The sequence below is a fragment of the Plasmodium vinckei genome, assembly GCF_900681995.1.
Source record: "Plasmodium vinckei vinckei genome assembly, chromosome: PVVCY_14".
Classification (NCBI taxonomy): Eukaryota; Apicomplexa; class Aconoidasida; order Haemosporida; family Plasmodiidae; genus Plasmodium; species Plasmodium vinckei.
Genome location: NC_051306.1, coordinates 1,237,452 through 1,252,579, shown reverse-complemented (window position 1 = coordinate 1,252,579; position 15,128 = coordinate 1,237,452). Strand labels below are relative to the sequence as shown.

General features: G+C 21.6%; 3 protein-coding genes across 3 annotated transcripts; 2 read left to right on the top strand and 1 right to left on the bottom strand.

Moving 5' to 3' along the window:
- Positions 1-918: 918 nt before the first annotated feature.
- On the top strand, positions 919-3,519 carry PVVCY_1403620 (phosphate translocator, putative; the record flags this gene model as incomplete). The annotated part of the gene is made up of 10 exons (XM_008624668.2): positions 919-1,596; positions 1,769-1,841; positions 1,986-2,111; positions 2,281-2,318; positions 2,422-2,483; positions 2,591-2,724; positions 2,819-2,860; positions 2,994-3,104; positions 3,228-3,298; positions 3,427-3,519. 10 exons carry the CDS (start codon positions 919-921, stop codon positions 3,517-3,519), a joined length of 1,428 nt encoding a protein of 475 aa, XP_008622890.2.
- Positions 3,520-4,648: 1,129 nt separating this feature from the next.
- PVVCY_1403610 (AP-2 complex subunit mu, putative) lies at positions 4,649-6,355 on the bottom strand (the record flags this gene model as incomplete). Its single annotated transcript, XM_008624669.2, has 1 exon — positions 4,649-6,355. One exon carries the CDS (start codon positions 6,353-6,355, stop codon positions 4,649-4,651), a length of 1,707 nt encoding a protein of 568 aa, XP_008622891.2.
- A 1,452-nt stretch (positions 6,356-7,807) lies between these two features.
- PVVCY_1403600 (conserved Plasmodium protein, unknown function) lies at positions 7,808-14,222 on the top strand (the record flags this gene model as incomplete). Its single annotated transcript, XM_008624670.2, has 3 exons — positions 7,808-13,791; positions 13,969-14,056; positions 14,172-14,222. 3 exons carry the CDS (start codon positions 7,808-7,810, stop codon positions 14,220-14,222), a joined length of 6,123 nt encoding a protein of 2,040 aa, XP_008622892.2.
- Positions 14,223-15,128: the final 906 nt, after the last annotated feature.

Genomic DNA, 15,128 nt, shown 5'->3' with positions numbered 1-15,128 from the left:
AATGCATTAAATATAAATAAATTTATATTATAAGAAAGATATTTTAAATAAATAATCACCAATAAAACGAAATAAATTAACGGATAAATAATAAAATGTAAAGAAATATTTACGGAGGTCCTTCTTCATGGCACAATGTATATTATACATATATATAATATGTAATTAATTAAATTGTATTTTGTATAATATACTTTTCTCAACATACCCTAAGAGAAATTAATATAATATGCACATTTTAAATAAATTAGAAAGAGGTAATTTCATTTTTTCCTTATTTTATTTTTATATATTTTTTGATATTTTTTCCAATTTGTTCATTTCCATTTATTGACTTTTTAACCTTATTTTTCTTTTCCAAATTTATTAAAACATTTTCTCTTTTTGTATATTTATTTTATTTAATTTATTTATTCTTTTATTTTATATATGAATAATATTGTATGTATAATATATATATATATATATATATATAAATATATATAATATATATATTTCGTTTTACCTTATCGGTATAATGTGATATCAGAAAGGAAGTATATATATATTAATACATGTACTTATTGCATGGTGGGTTATCCATTTTGATATATGATTTTTATTTATGTGATAGAATTGAATATTATTTTCTTACCATTATATTTGCATTTATATCCTTATAATAATGCATTTTTTCATAATTAATTACAAATAAATTAATAACAGTATATTTGGCTGTATATGTGTATAACAATTTAAATGGGACATTATTGAATATAATACTTTTGGTGATAAGAAATAGGATATGTGCATGTAGACATGCGCATAGATCTATCTACACATCGCTGTGATATTATTTGCATATATACATACGTGTATAAATATATGCATGTCCGCAGAGAAATCTGTTAATTTTTTTTGACTATACTTTTAATTAAAATGAATAATATTTTGAAATATGCTAAAAAAAAAAACTCCAACCCAAATGAAATAACACAAGAAGATGATCAAACAACTGCAAATTGCATAAGCATTAGTGACATAAATATAAATGACATTGAAGAAAATATAATCACTAGAAATAACAATGAAAATAATAAAAAAAATGGCAAAAAAATAGAATATTATTTATATGACGTCGAATCATATAATAGTAATGATACAACCCTAAACAGTGTTATAGATTTAAACTCAATCAAGTCACATTATTTACCAGAAAATAAGAAGAAAAATTTAAAAAAGAATGCAAGTAATTATATAAAAAATCATTTACAAAAATATAAAAAGAAATATAAAGTATTACCTGAAGAGAATTTAGATCATGATACTAGTTATGAAGAATCAGTAAAAAATGATAATAATGATTACGATGCTTATGAACTTAAAGAAATAAAAAACGATAAAATAAATAATGATTTTGCACCATCACAAAAAAAAAATTCGAAAAAAAATTCATTTATAGATATAATCAAATTTATTTTCTATATCTCCTGTATATTTACATTCGGTTCATTTGGTACAACTATAACCAAATATATAATTTTTGTAAAAAAGTTTAACTATACGCAAATAGTTTCAACTCTCGAGTTTCTTGTGATGTATTTGATACTTAAAACGGTATGGCAGAAAAATAATTACAATTTATATGTGACATATATCAGGGCATAGCTTATTATCATTAAAATGCATGTGTGTATATGCGCTTATTGAAATACAAAAACGACACTATATTATTGATAGCATATATATATTAATGCAAATATTTTAAATATTTTTTTTATGCTTATAGTTCATTTTTTTCGCAAAAATTAAAAGTTCAACAAGCCTAACGAAGAGGCAGTACATAAGATATATAGTTTTAAGTAAGCACAATTTTTATTTTAAAATTTTGTATATATTTATATGTTCATTATACTTAAAAGTGAATAGTTTTGTTTTTCATAAATTATCAATATTATTTCTTATAATATTAAATTATTGTCTAATTTTTTTTCTTTTTTTTTCAGTATCCGCCCTTCTTGGTTTAAGTTCCATAACAGGAAATAGTTCTTATTCATATCTGGAAATTCCAGCTATTTCGGTCATTAAATCGAGTTCCTTGGTTTTGATATATTGCCTTTCTATAAAATATGGTGAGCATATTTTTTATGAAAATAAACTATTTGTATGGAAAAATATGATAAAAACAAAATAAACAAACAAATAGGCAATAATAATGTTAAACATGTATATGCATGCACATATTGCTACTCAAACATTTTACGTTTTTATCGGTTTTTTGCGTTCACCAATTTTTCGCAGGCTTAAAGAAATTTAAATGTTCTCTGCTCATATCAATTGTTAGTAGAGCAATAAAATATATTGTTATGCATATATACATACACGGATTGTGGACAGAAGTTTATTTACAAAATCTAACTTTATTTTTTTTCCTACTTGTAGCTCACAATTTTAATGGGAGTCATAATGAGCATTACGACATTAAAAATAGATAGCCTATTTGGGTAATTTAAAAAATGAATGAAGCCGATTACAAAAATTAAAATTTAACTACCAATTTTTACATACACAAGCAATATAAATGTATGGTATTATTATTTTTTTCTTTCAGAGTATTCCTACTTATTATATATGTCATTTCTGCATCATATAAATGGGTTTTTACCGACATGCTGTTAAAATCGACATCGATGAAAGCTCACGTAATTTTATTGCATATATATCAAATATCTATGCTAATTATAGGTAAGAATAAATTATATATGATTTAATAAATTATATTTTTTTATATCACCTAAATATTTGTAATAATTAAAATGCGATATTTTATTTTTTTCAGCTATTCCGACGTTGTTAATCGATATGCCGTGTCTTATTAATGGTAAGAAGATCATTAGACAAAAAAAATAAATATACGTATATAAAAAAATATTTACAAAAATAGTGGATTTCCACTATTGTAGCTATATGTATTCATAAATGCTTATATTTATTTCTATTAATTTTTTTTTCAGATTACAACAATAACATTTTGACAATCGGTCAAATATTTGCATCACTTGGTTTTGTATCTCTCAGTGCAGTGATGAACATATTTTTAATTTTAGCAGAATTTTCATTGATTTGTAAACATAGAAAATAATTTAAAAGTGGCAAATTTTCGTGCACCAATTATATAAATATTTTATAAATAAAATAATATATATTTTACTCATTAACTTGTATATGTTTTCGTTCCCTTTTCTTAGCTCATACATCCTCAGTAACGCTTAGTATAATTTGTATAGGAAGAGAAGCTATAATTTTAATTATTGGATCGGTATTTTTAAATGCATATGAATATTAATATGACGAGTTTTGTGAAATTTTATTTAATTATTTTTGTTTACCAACATAATATTATTATTGATATTTTTTTTCACAATTTTTTCATTTACCTTTTTTTAGATATTTTTTGGCGAAAATATTGATCTAAAGTCGTCTATTGGAATTGGAATTTCTATGTTTGGTACTATATTATATGGATGGGCTTCGAATTGAAATTTTAAAAATACCGAAAGGATTCTCTCTATATATATGTACATACATATGTGTGTATGTATGCCTTCTCATTCTTCCAATGAGTATTGTTTTAGTAATTTGTTCTATTATATATATATATATGCTTTTATTCATATGTATATTTATTTAGAATGCCAAATTTATAATTATAAAATTTAAGAATAAAAAAAGAACGATATATTTTAATTTAACATGATGAAATGCTATTTTTAATGCGTTATGTTGTACGTGCATATGTGTATGCATTTTTTTTTTTGTCTTTATTATTATTCATTATTGATGTTCCTTTAAGTTTTTTATCGATTAAATATGTGTATGCATATCGAAAGAAATTTATTAAAAACAAATTTTATAAAGTATGATAACCAAGTTTTATAATATCTTTTATTTTCTCTATCAAAATTGCAAAATGACATAGAATAAAAGCGAGAAATATGATAAAGTATGTATATCATATAATAATATTTACAAAAAATAAGAAAAAATATGAAAAAAAAAGAACAAATATAGAGTATAAGCTTGTTAAAACTTGTACGCATATATTACATGAGGAACGTACATACAATCATATGTATACCCATGTGGGTAAACAATATTCGGAAAATTAACAACATGCATAGAAACAAAATAATCATAAAAATATGGGAATAAACTTATATGTAATTAGCAAACAGCTATTTATAAGATGGTCATAATGGTATGGTGCAAAATTATCCATTAAAAAAAATGTAAAAAAAGTAATAAAAAAAAATGCGGCTTAAACCGCAGGACAATACAAAAGATATTTGATATGTGGAAAATAAAAGTCATATAAACATAATGGTAAATCAAATAAACAAGCAAAAAATAAAAAAGGAATAAAGTTAAAACATAAGCATATTTTTATATAGCAAATAAATATAAAGCTGATAATTAAAGAATTCTTGAACTATGATACATCCCTAGTATACAAGAAATATATTCATCATTGGAAGGTCATATATAGTTGAGAAAAATAAAAATGTGCTGAAATATTTGTGGAATTTGTATGCTTTAATAATACGCATACAAATCTACAATTCCGTAAAACTTTAAAAAAAAAAAACTTTCTCTTTATCAATCGCATTTTTTATTTGTACTGATATGCGCCCGCCTCAGTAAGGTATTTGATCCATTTAATTATTTTATAATTGGATTTTTCATATACTTTTAAATATCGAATAAACATACCACTCGATGTGAACATAGGTATTTTAAAATTCAATGTGATTGGCATTTTATAAGTATTTAAAAATTTCACAGTATTCATATTTTTAATAGTATTAACATGCAAGACAACCTTGCATTGTCCATCTACTTTTTGAGTATTATTCATGTTCGAATAAATTTGATTTTGATTTTCTAATGTTAAATATATTCTAATATTATGCTCACATGAACCTGGAAATTTGCTAATTTTCCATGTTATTACATTTTCAACATTATCATATTCGGTTTTACCTATAGATTTAAATACAACATGTACATTTTCAGAAAATTTGTAAATCGGGATTTTTATAACTACATCAGTTGCATTCATAGGGTTACTATATTTCGATCGAATAGTAACATTATATTCAAATTTATTAGTATTTTTATAATCATATAAATTGCGGGGTTTTAATTTTTTCATTGAATAATTTTTGTCTATAGGTTTTGAATATTGAAATACTGGATTATATATAGCTAAAATATGAAAGGGTATTTGAATATTTTTTGTTACTGTATATCTCATTAATTCAAAATCCCCATCTGGAGGTGTAAAAGTAATTATTTTGTGATCATTATATTTTGATGAATTAACACAATGATGAAATATACAATTGTCAATCGTCACATTTTTTTTATCTTTTAATATACTATTAGCACCATAATTTGATTCACTATTTCGTTTCTTTTCGTTATCAATTGATGCTATATTTTTATTATTTAACATATTAGATTTATTATGTGTGGATAGCTCACAAATTGGCATACCAGATAAAAGGCATTTTAAAATAATTTTACCATTTATATGAGCATATATTAAATTATTATTATTTATTGTTACATTTAATACTTCTAATATATCTATAATAATTTCATTTTTTTTATGATAAATATTATTAGTTCTCCATGTACATGCTCCTGTTAAATAATTAAAACTATTCGGTTGTTTGGTAATATTATTTATTATTCTATTTTTAATTCTGTTTAATGCTTCTTTACCTATATTTTTTAATTTATTTTTTTCGTTTAGTTCAAAACTATTCATTTTTTTAATCTCATTTATTTTTTTATCATTATTACTATTATGACTTTTGTCATTAAAATTATAATATTTTTTATGCAAATTTTCACTTTTGTTTTCCAAATTAGTATCATGTATTATATCTTCAATTAAGCTATTTCCACATTTGAATTCATTTGATAATTTATTAAAATATTGGGATGTTCTACTATAATATTTTACTTTACTTTGTAAGCAATTTTTTAATACACTTATCTCTAACATTTGTGGATATCCATAATCAATGATTTCATCACATATATCATAAATTAAAACAAAATTATTTACAATATTTATTCTAGATATTTCATCATCAAAAAAATATTTTAATATTTCAATAAATTTATAAATAAAATTAAAAATTAAACAAATATTTGTATTATTTTTTGTTAATGCAGTTATAACTATTTCATTGATACTTACGTTTAAAAAAAATACATTATTTATTTCTACTACTGGATGTTCATAAAATCGTTTTGTTTTTATATATTTACTTATATACAGTTTTAAATCATTCTTATCTATCATGCTTCGGTAATTTCGCTGTATTAATAATTGCCCATTGGCAAAAAAAAGATATAGTGCTTCTATCATTTTTTATCTATGCATTAGATTAGCAAACTATTATTTGTATTATTTGCAGCACCCTCTTGTCGTTATTTCAGATAGCTCGCTGATCTAGCTATCATATATGTATATACATTCGTTTTGTTTACTATTTCTCAAATTCCACAAAGTTTATTTTAGTTTTTCTCAACATTGGATTTATAAAAATGAAGCTGTCTATGCAAAACTATGTATACTATTCTTCATTTAAATATTCTAAATAATTTTGCATAATTGCGCATAAATAAAATATCAAAATAACAGAAATATATTGTATGCCAATATCTATATATAGACATATGATATATCTATACAAAGTCTGAACAAACGTAATAATATTCCTTAAAAATAGATTCAAAAAATAAAATATATAGTATATATATCTGATACCGCTCTTTTAAAAAATTACAATAATATAAAAAAATGCTTTAATATATATTTGACATAACTACTAAAAATTATTATCATAAAAATTATACTATGGATATGGAAGTTCTTGTGATTGTCGATCTTCTGAATATTATTATATGTCAATTTTTTAGTTATTTAATTTAAATGGTATTCCATTTTAATATTATTAATTACATTTTCTTTATTTTATACAAAAAATAAAACAAAAAAAATATATATATTGTATAAATAAAAAAATATATAAAATACTATAAAATTAATATAAATATATAAATGATTTTTTTAAATTTATTTTTCTTTTTCCAACGCTGAAAATATTAAAAAATATGATTGTATAATAATAAATTTATATGCGCATATATTACCCTATCGTATATCAAATAATGAGGTAATTTTTCTTAATACTGCATTTTTATTTTTGTGGTAACGGGTTTATTTATTATTTCCTCTTTTTTTGCATAATTTTTCTCTTTTTTCTTTTTCCATTTTTTTCTTTAATTTGTTATTTATAATATAATTAAACTGTATTATATATATATATAAATTAAGCACGACGGAAAAAACACAAGAGTAATAAAATCATGAGGAAAAAATGTATTAATACAAAAATAGTATTAATTCGTTTTATGTAAATATATATGTGCATTCCCAAAAAACTGAACAATATATTATTGTAATAGTTATAAAATTTGAAATTTATTGATTATTATTAAGATCTATTATATGCAAAACCATGAAGGGTGCCATAAGTTAACATAGCACATACATTATTATATCACATATCAAGTATTATTGTGATATTTGCCGAATGTATACTTATATTTATATATGAATTGACATATACTTATGTATAGATATATGTACTATATACAGAGGCCTGTAATAAAATTATAAAGTGATGATATATTAAGTCTGCTATATAATTTTTGTCTGATTTGCGTTATATTACATACATATATATAGATGCTAAAAATAAAAAAAAAAGGAATTGCTAAAATAATCCAGGTGCTTGAAAGCAATGAAGAAAACGAAGATGTTTTGATTACAAATATAAATGAGATAGAACAGATATTCCTTAGATGTTTTAGAAATGAAAATGAGAAAAATCGTAAAATAATTAACACGTACATAATTCCATATATTAGTATATTATTAGAACGTATAAACAATGGTAGTGGATATAATGACAATCATATATTTAAAGAAAAATTAATGACTAGAATATTAACATTTTTTTTTTCCTTAATAAGAATAAATAAGAATTACTCCTATTTAATTATATCTTATTTTGTAAACCTTATTGAGGAAAAACATTATCTTGTGAAAATAATTGAATACTTAAAAAAAACTATAATATATTTGTTAAAAGGCTTATTATTTGTACGTACAAGTTTATATAATGGCACAGATAAAGTTGTTGAAAAAGTGGATGGTGATCCACCAACGGTTGTCTTTGATGAGAAACAACATGAACTAGAACAGATAAAAGAAGGGTTTCATAATTATGTTATATTAAAATCCAAGATTTTTAATATTTTGTTAAATTATAATTTTGAGAAATATATTAAAGAAAATCCATATAAATATGATATAATTAAAAATTTAATGTTAATATTTACAAAAGAAATATTATATTTTTTTCATATATTAAGAAATAAAAAAAATATATTTAAAGAAATATTATCTCAAGAAAAATATGTACATCATATTATTAATGAGATGTTTGATATAATATATATAAATGATGTTTCTAATAAAGTTAACTTAAAAAATTTTGATGAAATTATATTAATATGGTTAGAACAAAATATTCGTTTATTTAATGATTTGATTTTGTTTTCTATCAGTATATACAATAATAATATTGACTGTTTAGAAAAAAAAACTAACACACAAAGTTCAACCTCTATGTTTAGTTTCCCTAGCGTCATGAACAAATTAAAAAATACAAAAAATAACAAACAAACTTATAAAATTAAAAAGGAAAATAACGAAGCATGTGAAGATCAAGCTGAAATGGAAAACCATAATAAAGACACACAAAAAATGGAATTTGTTAATAAATTAATTTACTATTTTGAGGATAAAAAAAATGATGTTCCTGAAAATGAATTAAATGATGATAATATAAAAAATAAGAAACAAGGTTTGAAAAATGAAAACAAAAAAAAAAATAACGATATGGAAGGGAATACTACTTATGATGATGTCGATAAAATCGATGAGGAAGATTGTGAAAAATATATGATGTACGAAAATATTTATTATAAGCCCCCAAACTACAATTTAGATGAAAAAGAGAATGTAGAAAATACAGAAAAAAATAAATATCTAATAAATGAAGATTGCTTAATTAGTAACATAAACGAAATAACAGAAGATAATATTATTTTCTTAACTCATTTAATGAGAAACATCTTTTATTTAATTCGAATGGATCCTTTTATTTTAAACTTTTTTATTCAAAATATTTTTGTACTTATTAAAAAATTAATGTCTTTAAAAGATTCCATTCAAAATGCAGATACATATGCCTCTTGCAATGATCCTAATAAAGAAGCTGGAAAAAAAGGAAACAAAAAATCAAAAAAAAATGAAGGAAATAATGAAATAAAACATTCAAAAGAAGAATTATTTGATTGTTTACTATATTATATAAAAAACGAGTTATGCATACTTATATGTAAAATTGATGTGAATTTTCCTTTTTATTACTCATATATTACTATCCTATTAAACATTATGGGAATATGTGGAACAACAGAAGAATTAAAAGAAAAAAAAAAAAACTTACTTAATAGTGTATATATAAATAAAGAGTTAGATAAAGAATTGTATGGTGAAGAGGATGAAGCAGAAGAAGGTAAAGGGAAAATAAATTTTGACGATAGCTTTGATCTTAATAATCAGCATTTACAGAATAAATATGTTTTAAAAAAAGAAGGTTATGGATATAAAAAATTAAAAAATGAACAAATTGATATAATGTCCTATTTAAAAGTAAAAATGAATGAAAATGATTCTAAAAATCGAAATTTTAAAAAAGAAGAAAAAGAAAATATATTTATAAATCAAGTTATTAAAAAATTATATCTTACAAATTTTAATTTAAATAAAAAATATTATGAACAATTAAAATGTTTCAAACAAATTAATTTAGTAGATATTGTTAAAAATAGTAAAATAAATCCAATGAATTGTGAAACAGAATTAAGTCAAGAATATTATTATTCTAATAAGAATTCGAATTTTTTAAAAAATCAAAAAAATGAAGAAGACACAGCAAGTCGATTAAGAAAAACAAAAAACTCAACGTCCCATATCTGTGATGAAAATGGAAATTCAAAAGTTGATATTACAAGCCAAGTAAATAAATATGATGATGAAAAAAAATTGGATAATGAAGAAATGAAAGAAGGAAATAATAAGAGAACATATTTAAATGGGGTGCAAAATGTGGAAACAAATTTTGTTGATTTATTTTACAAAGATATATATACCCAATTTTTAAATAGCAATTTAAAATATTATACAACTGTAAAGAATAATGACACTGTACTTGGATCTATAGAATTATATTATTTTTTATTATTTTCACAAATTATAAATAATAATCTTGAAAATAATGTTCAAGTTTTAGGAGAAAATATATTTATTAAAAAAATTAATAATTTAAAAATAATAAATAATATAGTAAAAAGAATAATATTAAATAATATGATGAGGGAAAATTTAAAATTCTTTTTTCTTATCTTATATATTATAAAAGTTAATTCTACAGTCGTTTTTACTGACACAGATAAAAGTACATTTTTGAATTACTCATTGATATTTAAAATGCTTAATAATATTCTCTTTTATTCATATGTACAAGAAAAAAGTGAAATAGATAAAAATATAGATACGACTATCGAGCATCCTACAGAAACTGAAAAAGATCATAATGTAAACTACAAGACAAATGGTAAAAAAATACAACCAGATTACACATTAGGATACGCACCGTTTTGTTATAAATATTTAAATCAAATAAAAAATAAACTAAAAAATAATGAACATGTTTATCGATCTGAATTACAAAAAAAAAATTATAAATTTAAATGTTTATATGGAGAAATATTTAATATTATTATTTATTTTTTACATAATGATAATTTATTAACAAATAATAGAGATCAGTATATAAAAACATTTATTGAAAAAATATTAGAAACTCCAAAATTACCTTTCACTTTTTTTATATATCTTATTATGTGGTTAAATAATATACACACACATGTAGATTACAAAGGGTATATTAATAATACTAGTACCGATGATCTTATGCGTGGAAAAAATGAAAGTGATAAAAATATTATGAACAAAATTAAAACTTCAAAAAATTTAACTGATCAAAATATAGAAGAAGGAAAAATGGAAACAGATATGAATGACACCCAATCACTGAATGATAATAATGAATTTTCTACACATGAAAATGCTGAAATAAATCATATTGAAAAAAATAAATTAATAAAAGATAACGATGATAATAATGAGGATATAGATACACTTAGTTGCGATCAAAAATCCGAAGGTGTGTGCTCTTATTTTGAAGTAGAAACTGAGGAAATAGATATGGAGACTTTCTCAAATAAAGAAGACACAGAAATAGATGGAAATACAAAAGAGAAGAAAGAAGATATAGAAGATTCTTTGGCTAGCGAGCATGAAGAAAAAGATATTGATATGACATCCTATTTAAAGAAGAAGGAAAATCGGTTAAGTAAATTTTCTTGTGAAGAAGAGGAAATAGAATCAAAACGATTTAATATAAATTATTATATTCGATATAGTTATAGATCTGAAAATTCATCGAATTATTATATTTTTAGTTTTTCACTAATTTCAAATTTATTAAAAAAAAATAATAATATAAAAGCGAAAAAGACTGTGCTGGCTATATATATTAACACATTATATAATTCAAATAATGAGATAAAAACATTATTGAAAAGATTAATAACAGCAGCAAAGGGGATATATAATAATACATTAAATTTTTATGTATATACAAAAAGGATATACAATTTTTATCATAAACTTTTTATTTTATTTTTATTATATATATGTAATATATATATACCTCATTTAAAAAATGATATTCTCTTTTTTTCCCATTTTGCATTTTATTTATGGCCTATAGAATTAATTAATTTTATTCATAATTTTTTAGTCGAAAATTTTTCATTCTTCTACAATGATTTATTAGCTATATTTGCCAATTATAAAAATATACAAATATATGAACAAAATATGAGATCCTTAAAAAATTTTGAACAAATTCAACAAAAATTAAATGAATATACAAATAATATCGATAACCCAGATATTTTTCAAACATTGGAAGCGTTTCTAAAAGAGACAGATTTTTTCAACACTACAAAAGAAGAAAATGAAGAACCAAAAAATGAACAAGAAAATAAAATAAAAGATGAAATAATTATTAACAATATAGAAGAAGAAAAAGAATGCTTACAAAAAAATGAAATATCCCAAAAGATATTACTAGAAGAAATATTTATCTTTTTATTTTTAAAAACAATCAATTTAATAGAAGATAATAAATTATTTGAAAAAATTAAAAAATCAAATATATTTCTTAACATTGTTAGTATTGATTATGTAAACTCTTTATGCAATTTTGTTATATCAAATATTGAACAACTTTATGAAAAAAATAAAGATGAATTATGGGCCCAATTTTCCGCACTTTTACAAGAGATTTTATTAGATGATAGTAAAACAAAAACTAGTAACAATAATATTGATGATAAGGAAAATTATTCAGATTTACGAGAAATTATCACTTTTGTGTTAAATGCAATTGATAACTATTTAAGCATATGTGTAAAATCCTCTATGTTTTTTCATTTATATTTATTTACATATAATAATTGTACTAAAAAAGAAATCAGAGAAATTTTATTAAGCAAATTTATTAAGGCATTATCTTCGCTTAAATCACTATATCATGAAGAAATTTTCAGAATTTTAAAATATAATAATAAAATAAATTATGACGAATCTGAAAATGTAGATAACAAAAATAGTGATACTAAATCAGGAGAAGAAAATTCGAAAATAAATAAAGATAATATAGTAGAAGATGAAGAAAAATCGGAAACTGCATCTGTAACAAATGAAAAAGGCACTGATGATAATTCACATATAAATACACCTTTTCATATTAATATAGAAATCATTAAATATATTAGTAAAAGAATGTATGAAAATCCTTCTCATCCTACAGAAGAAGCTCATATCGATTTTTTAAACTTTTGTTATAATTTGTACTTAGAAAATAATAATTTATTTTTTATTATTGAATTAATTGGATTTTTAAAAAAAGATCAAACTTTGTATATATTTAATGAAATACTTAAAAATGAAATGGATGAAAATAAAAAAATTGAAAATTTAAAAACCTGTATTGATAATATTATTAAATTGCCTTATTCATATATTGCAGAAAAACAAAATGAAAATGAATCTTATTATATAACTAATATCGAAATCTTTTATTTTTATTATAATTTAAATAAAAATAAAAACATTCAAAGAATCATGTTGGATTATTTTGTAACAAAAGTTAATATGAATCAATTAGACGATCAAGAAAACAATAAAATGGCCAACGATATCACAATAAAAGATATAGCTAATATTATTCAACAATTAGCAGAAAGTACTGATTCTATATTCCCTATATATGGAAGATTTTTATGTCAAGTAACAAAAAATATAATTATATTAAGAGAATTTGTTAGTAGTATTATCATCCCATTATTAATACAAAAAAAAATATGGACAAATAAATTCATATGGAAAGGATGTTTAATGTGTATATCCATGTTATGGCCAGATTTCAAACATTCCCTATTTTATATTTTTTTTATGTTACCAGAGTAAGTTTTAAAAAGAAAATCTACACTAAATATGATCACATTTGGGTGTAACTAAAAATGGTTGTCATTTCTTATGCGCCCATAGAATATATATATATATATATATATATATAGTTTACTTATATCTTATATTGTGTAAACCCTTTGCTAACTCATTTTTTTTATTCACTTATTTAGAGCCGAATGTACTGTACTGTTTAATTCGTTAAAGCCCAAATATCCCATAGCTACTGACTTAGTTGATTTAATATCCACAAATGAACAGGTAAATTAAGACAAAACTCCATTAAAAAATGTTCGTACACTTCAAATGTATGTGTATTATATGTAATAAACTTGTCTTACTTTATTGTATTTTTTTCTTTCCCCTAATACGATAGGCAAAACGAATGTGCCCATACTACTTGAAGAATTTGCTAAACAATGAATAAAGATGAACAGATTAAGAGAAATTGATGTAATCTATGTAGAATAAAATTATATTCGTAGGCTATCCTTCTGAGTAATCCAAGCTAGAAATAGTTAAACAATACTACTACCAGTATTCATTAAAAACGTATATTTATAATGGCAAACTGGGAAGTTCCATTATACCCCATTATTTTATATCATGTTATTTTTTTTACGTTTTTCGCAAAAATATATTATTTTTGTATAAGTTGTCAATTTCCATTTTTTTTTAAATGCTATAATATATATACTATGTGCGGTAATACGCATAAAATAAACTCTTTAAAATATATTATATCATACTAAAAAGTTAAAGAAATTTTGCAAAAAATATATTAAAAAAGTTTTTTTTCATGAAATATATTATTGTATAAAATTTTGTATGTTCCACAAAAGTGGGGGCAATGACAACGATTGCCATCACAAACAACAACAAATTTTTCAATATATTACAAACGAAATGAACTAAAAAAATAAAATAATATTATACAAATAAAAAATTATTCTTAAATGGTTTAATTCAAAAAATGTATGAGATAGAATGATATACTTAAAAAACAAAAAAAAATTGATACGCTTAAATATTTTTTTTAAAACTATAATATCTTATAATCTAATTGTATTTTGATACATAATATTCTTCATCATTATGAAAACCTATCATAGAACTACAAACAAAAGAAAAAATGTGTTTATTTTTTTATGTTCTTGGATGCATTTTACAAAATAAAAAAGAGAAAACAAATATATATTAGTTTAAAAAAAATTACCGAAAATAGCAATATAGACACCCAAATATTATTGCAAAAATAAAAAATATTAATATACCGAGAGAAATGCTTTTATCTGAATATAAAAAAATTATTAGAGATACATTTATAAAAGTA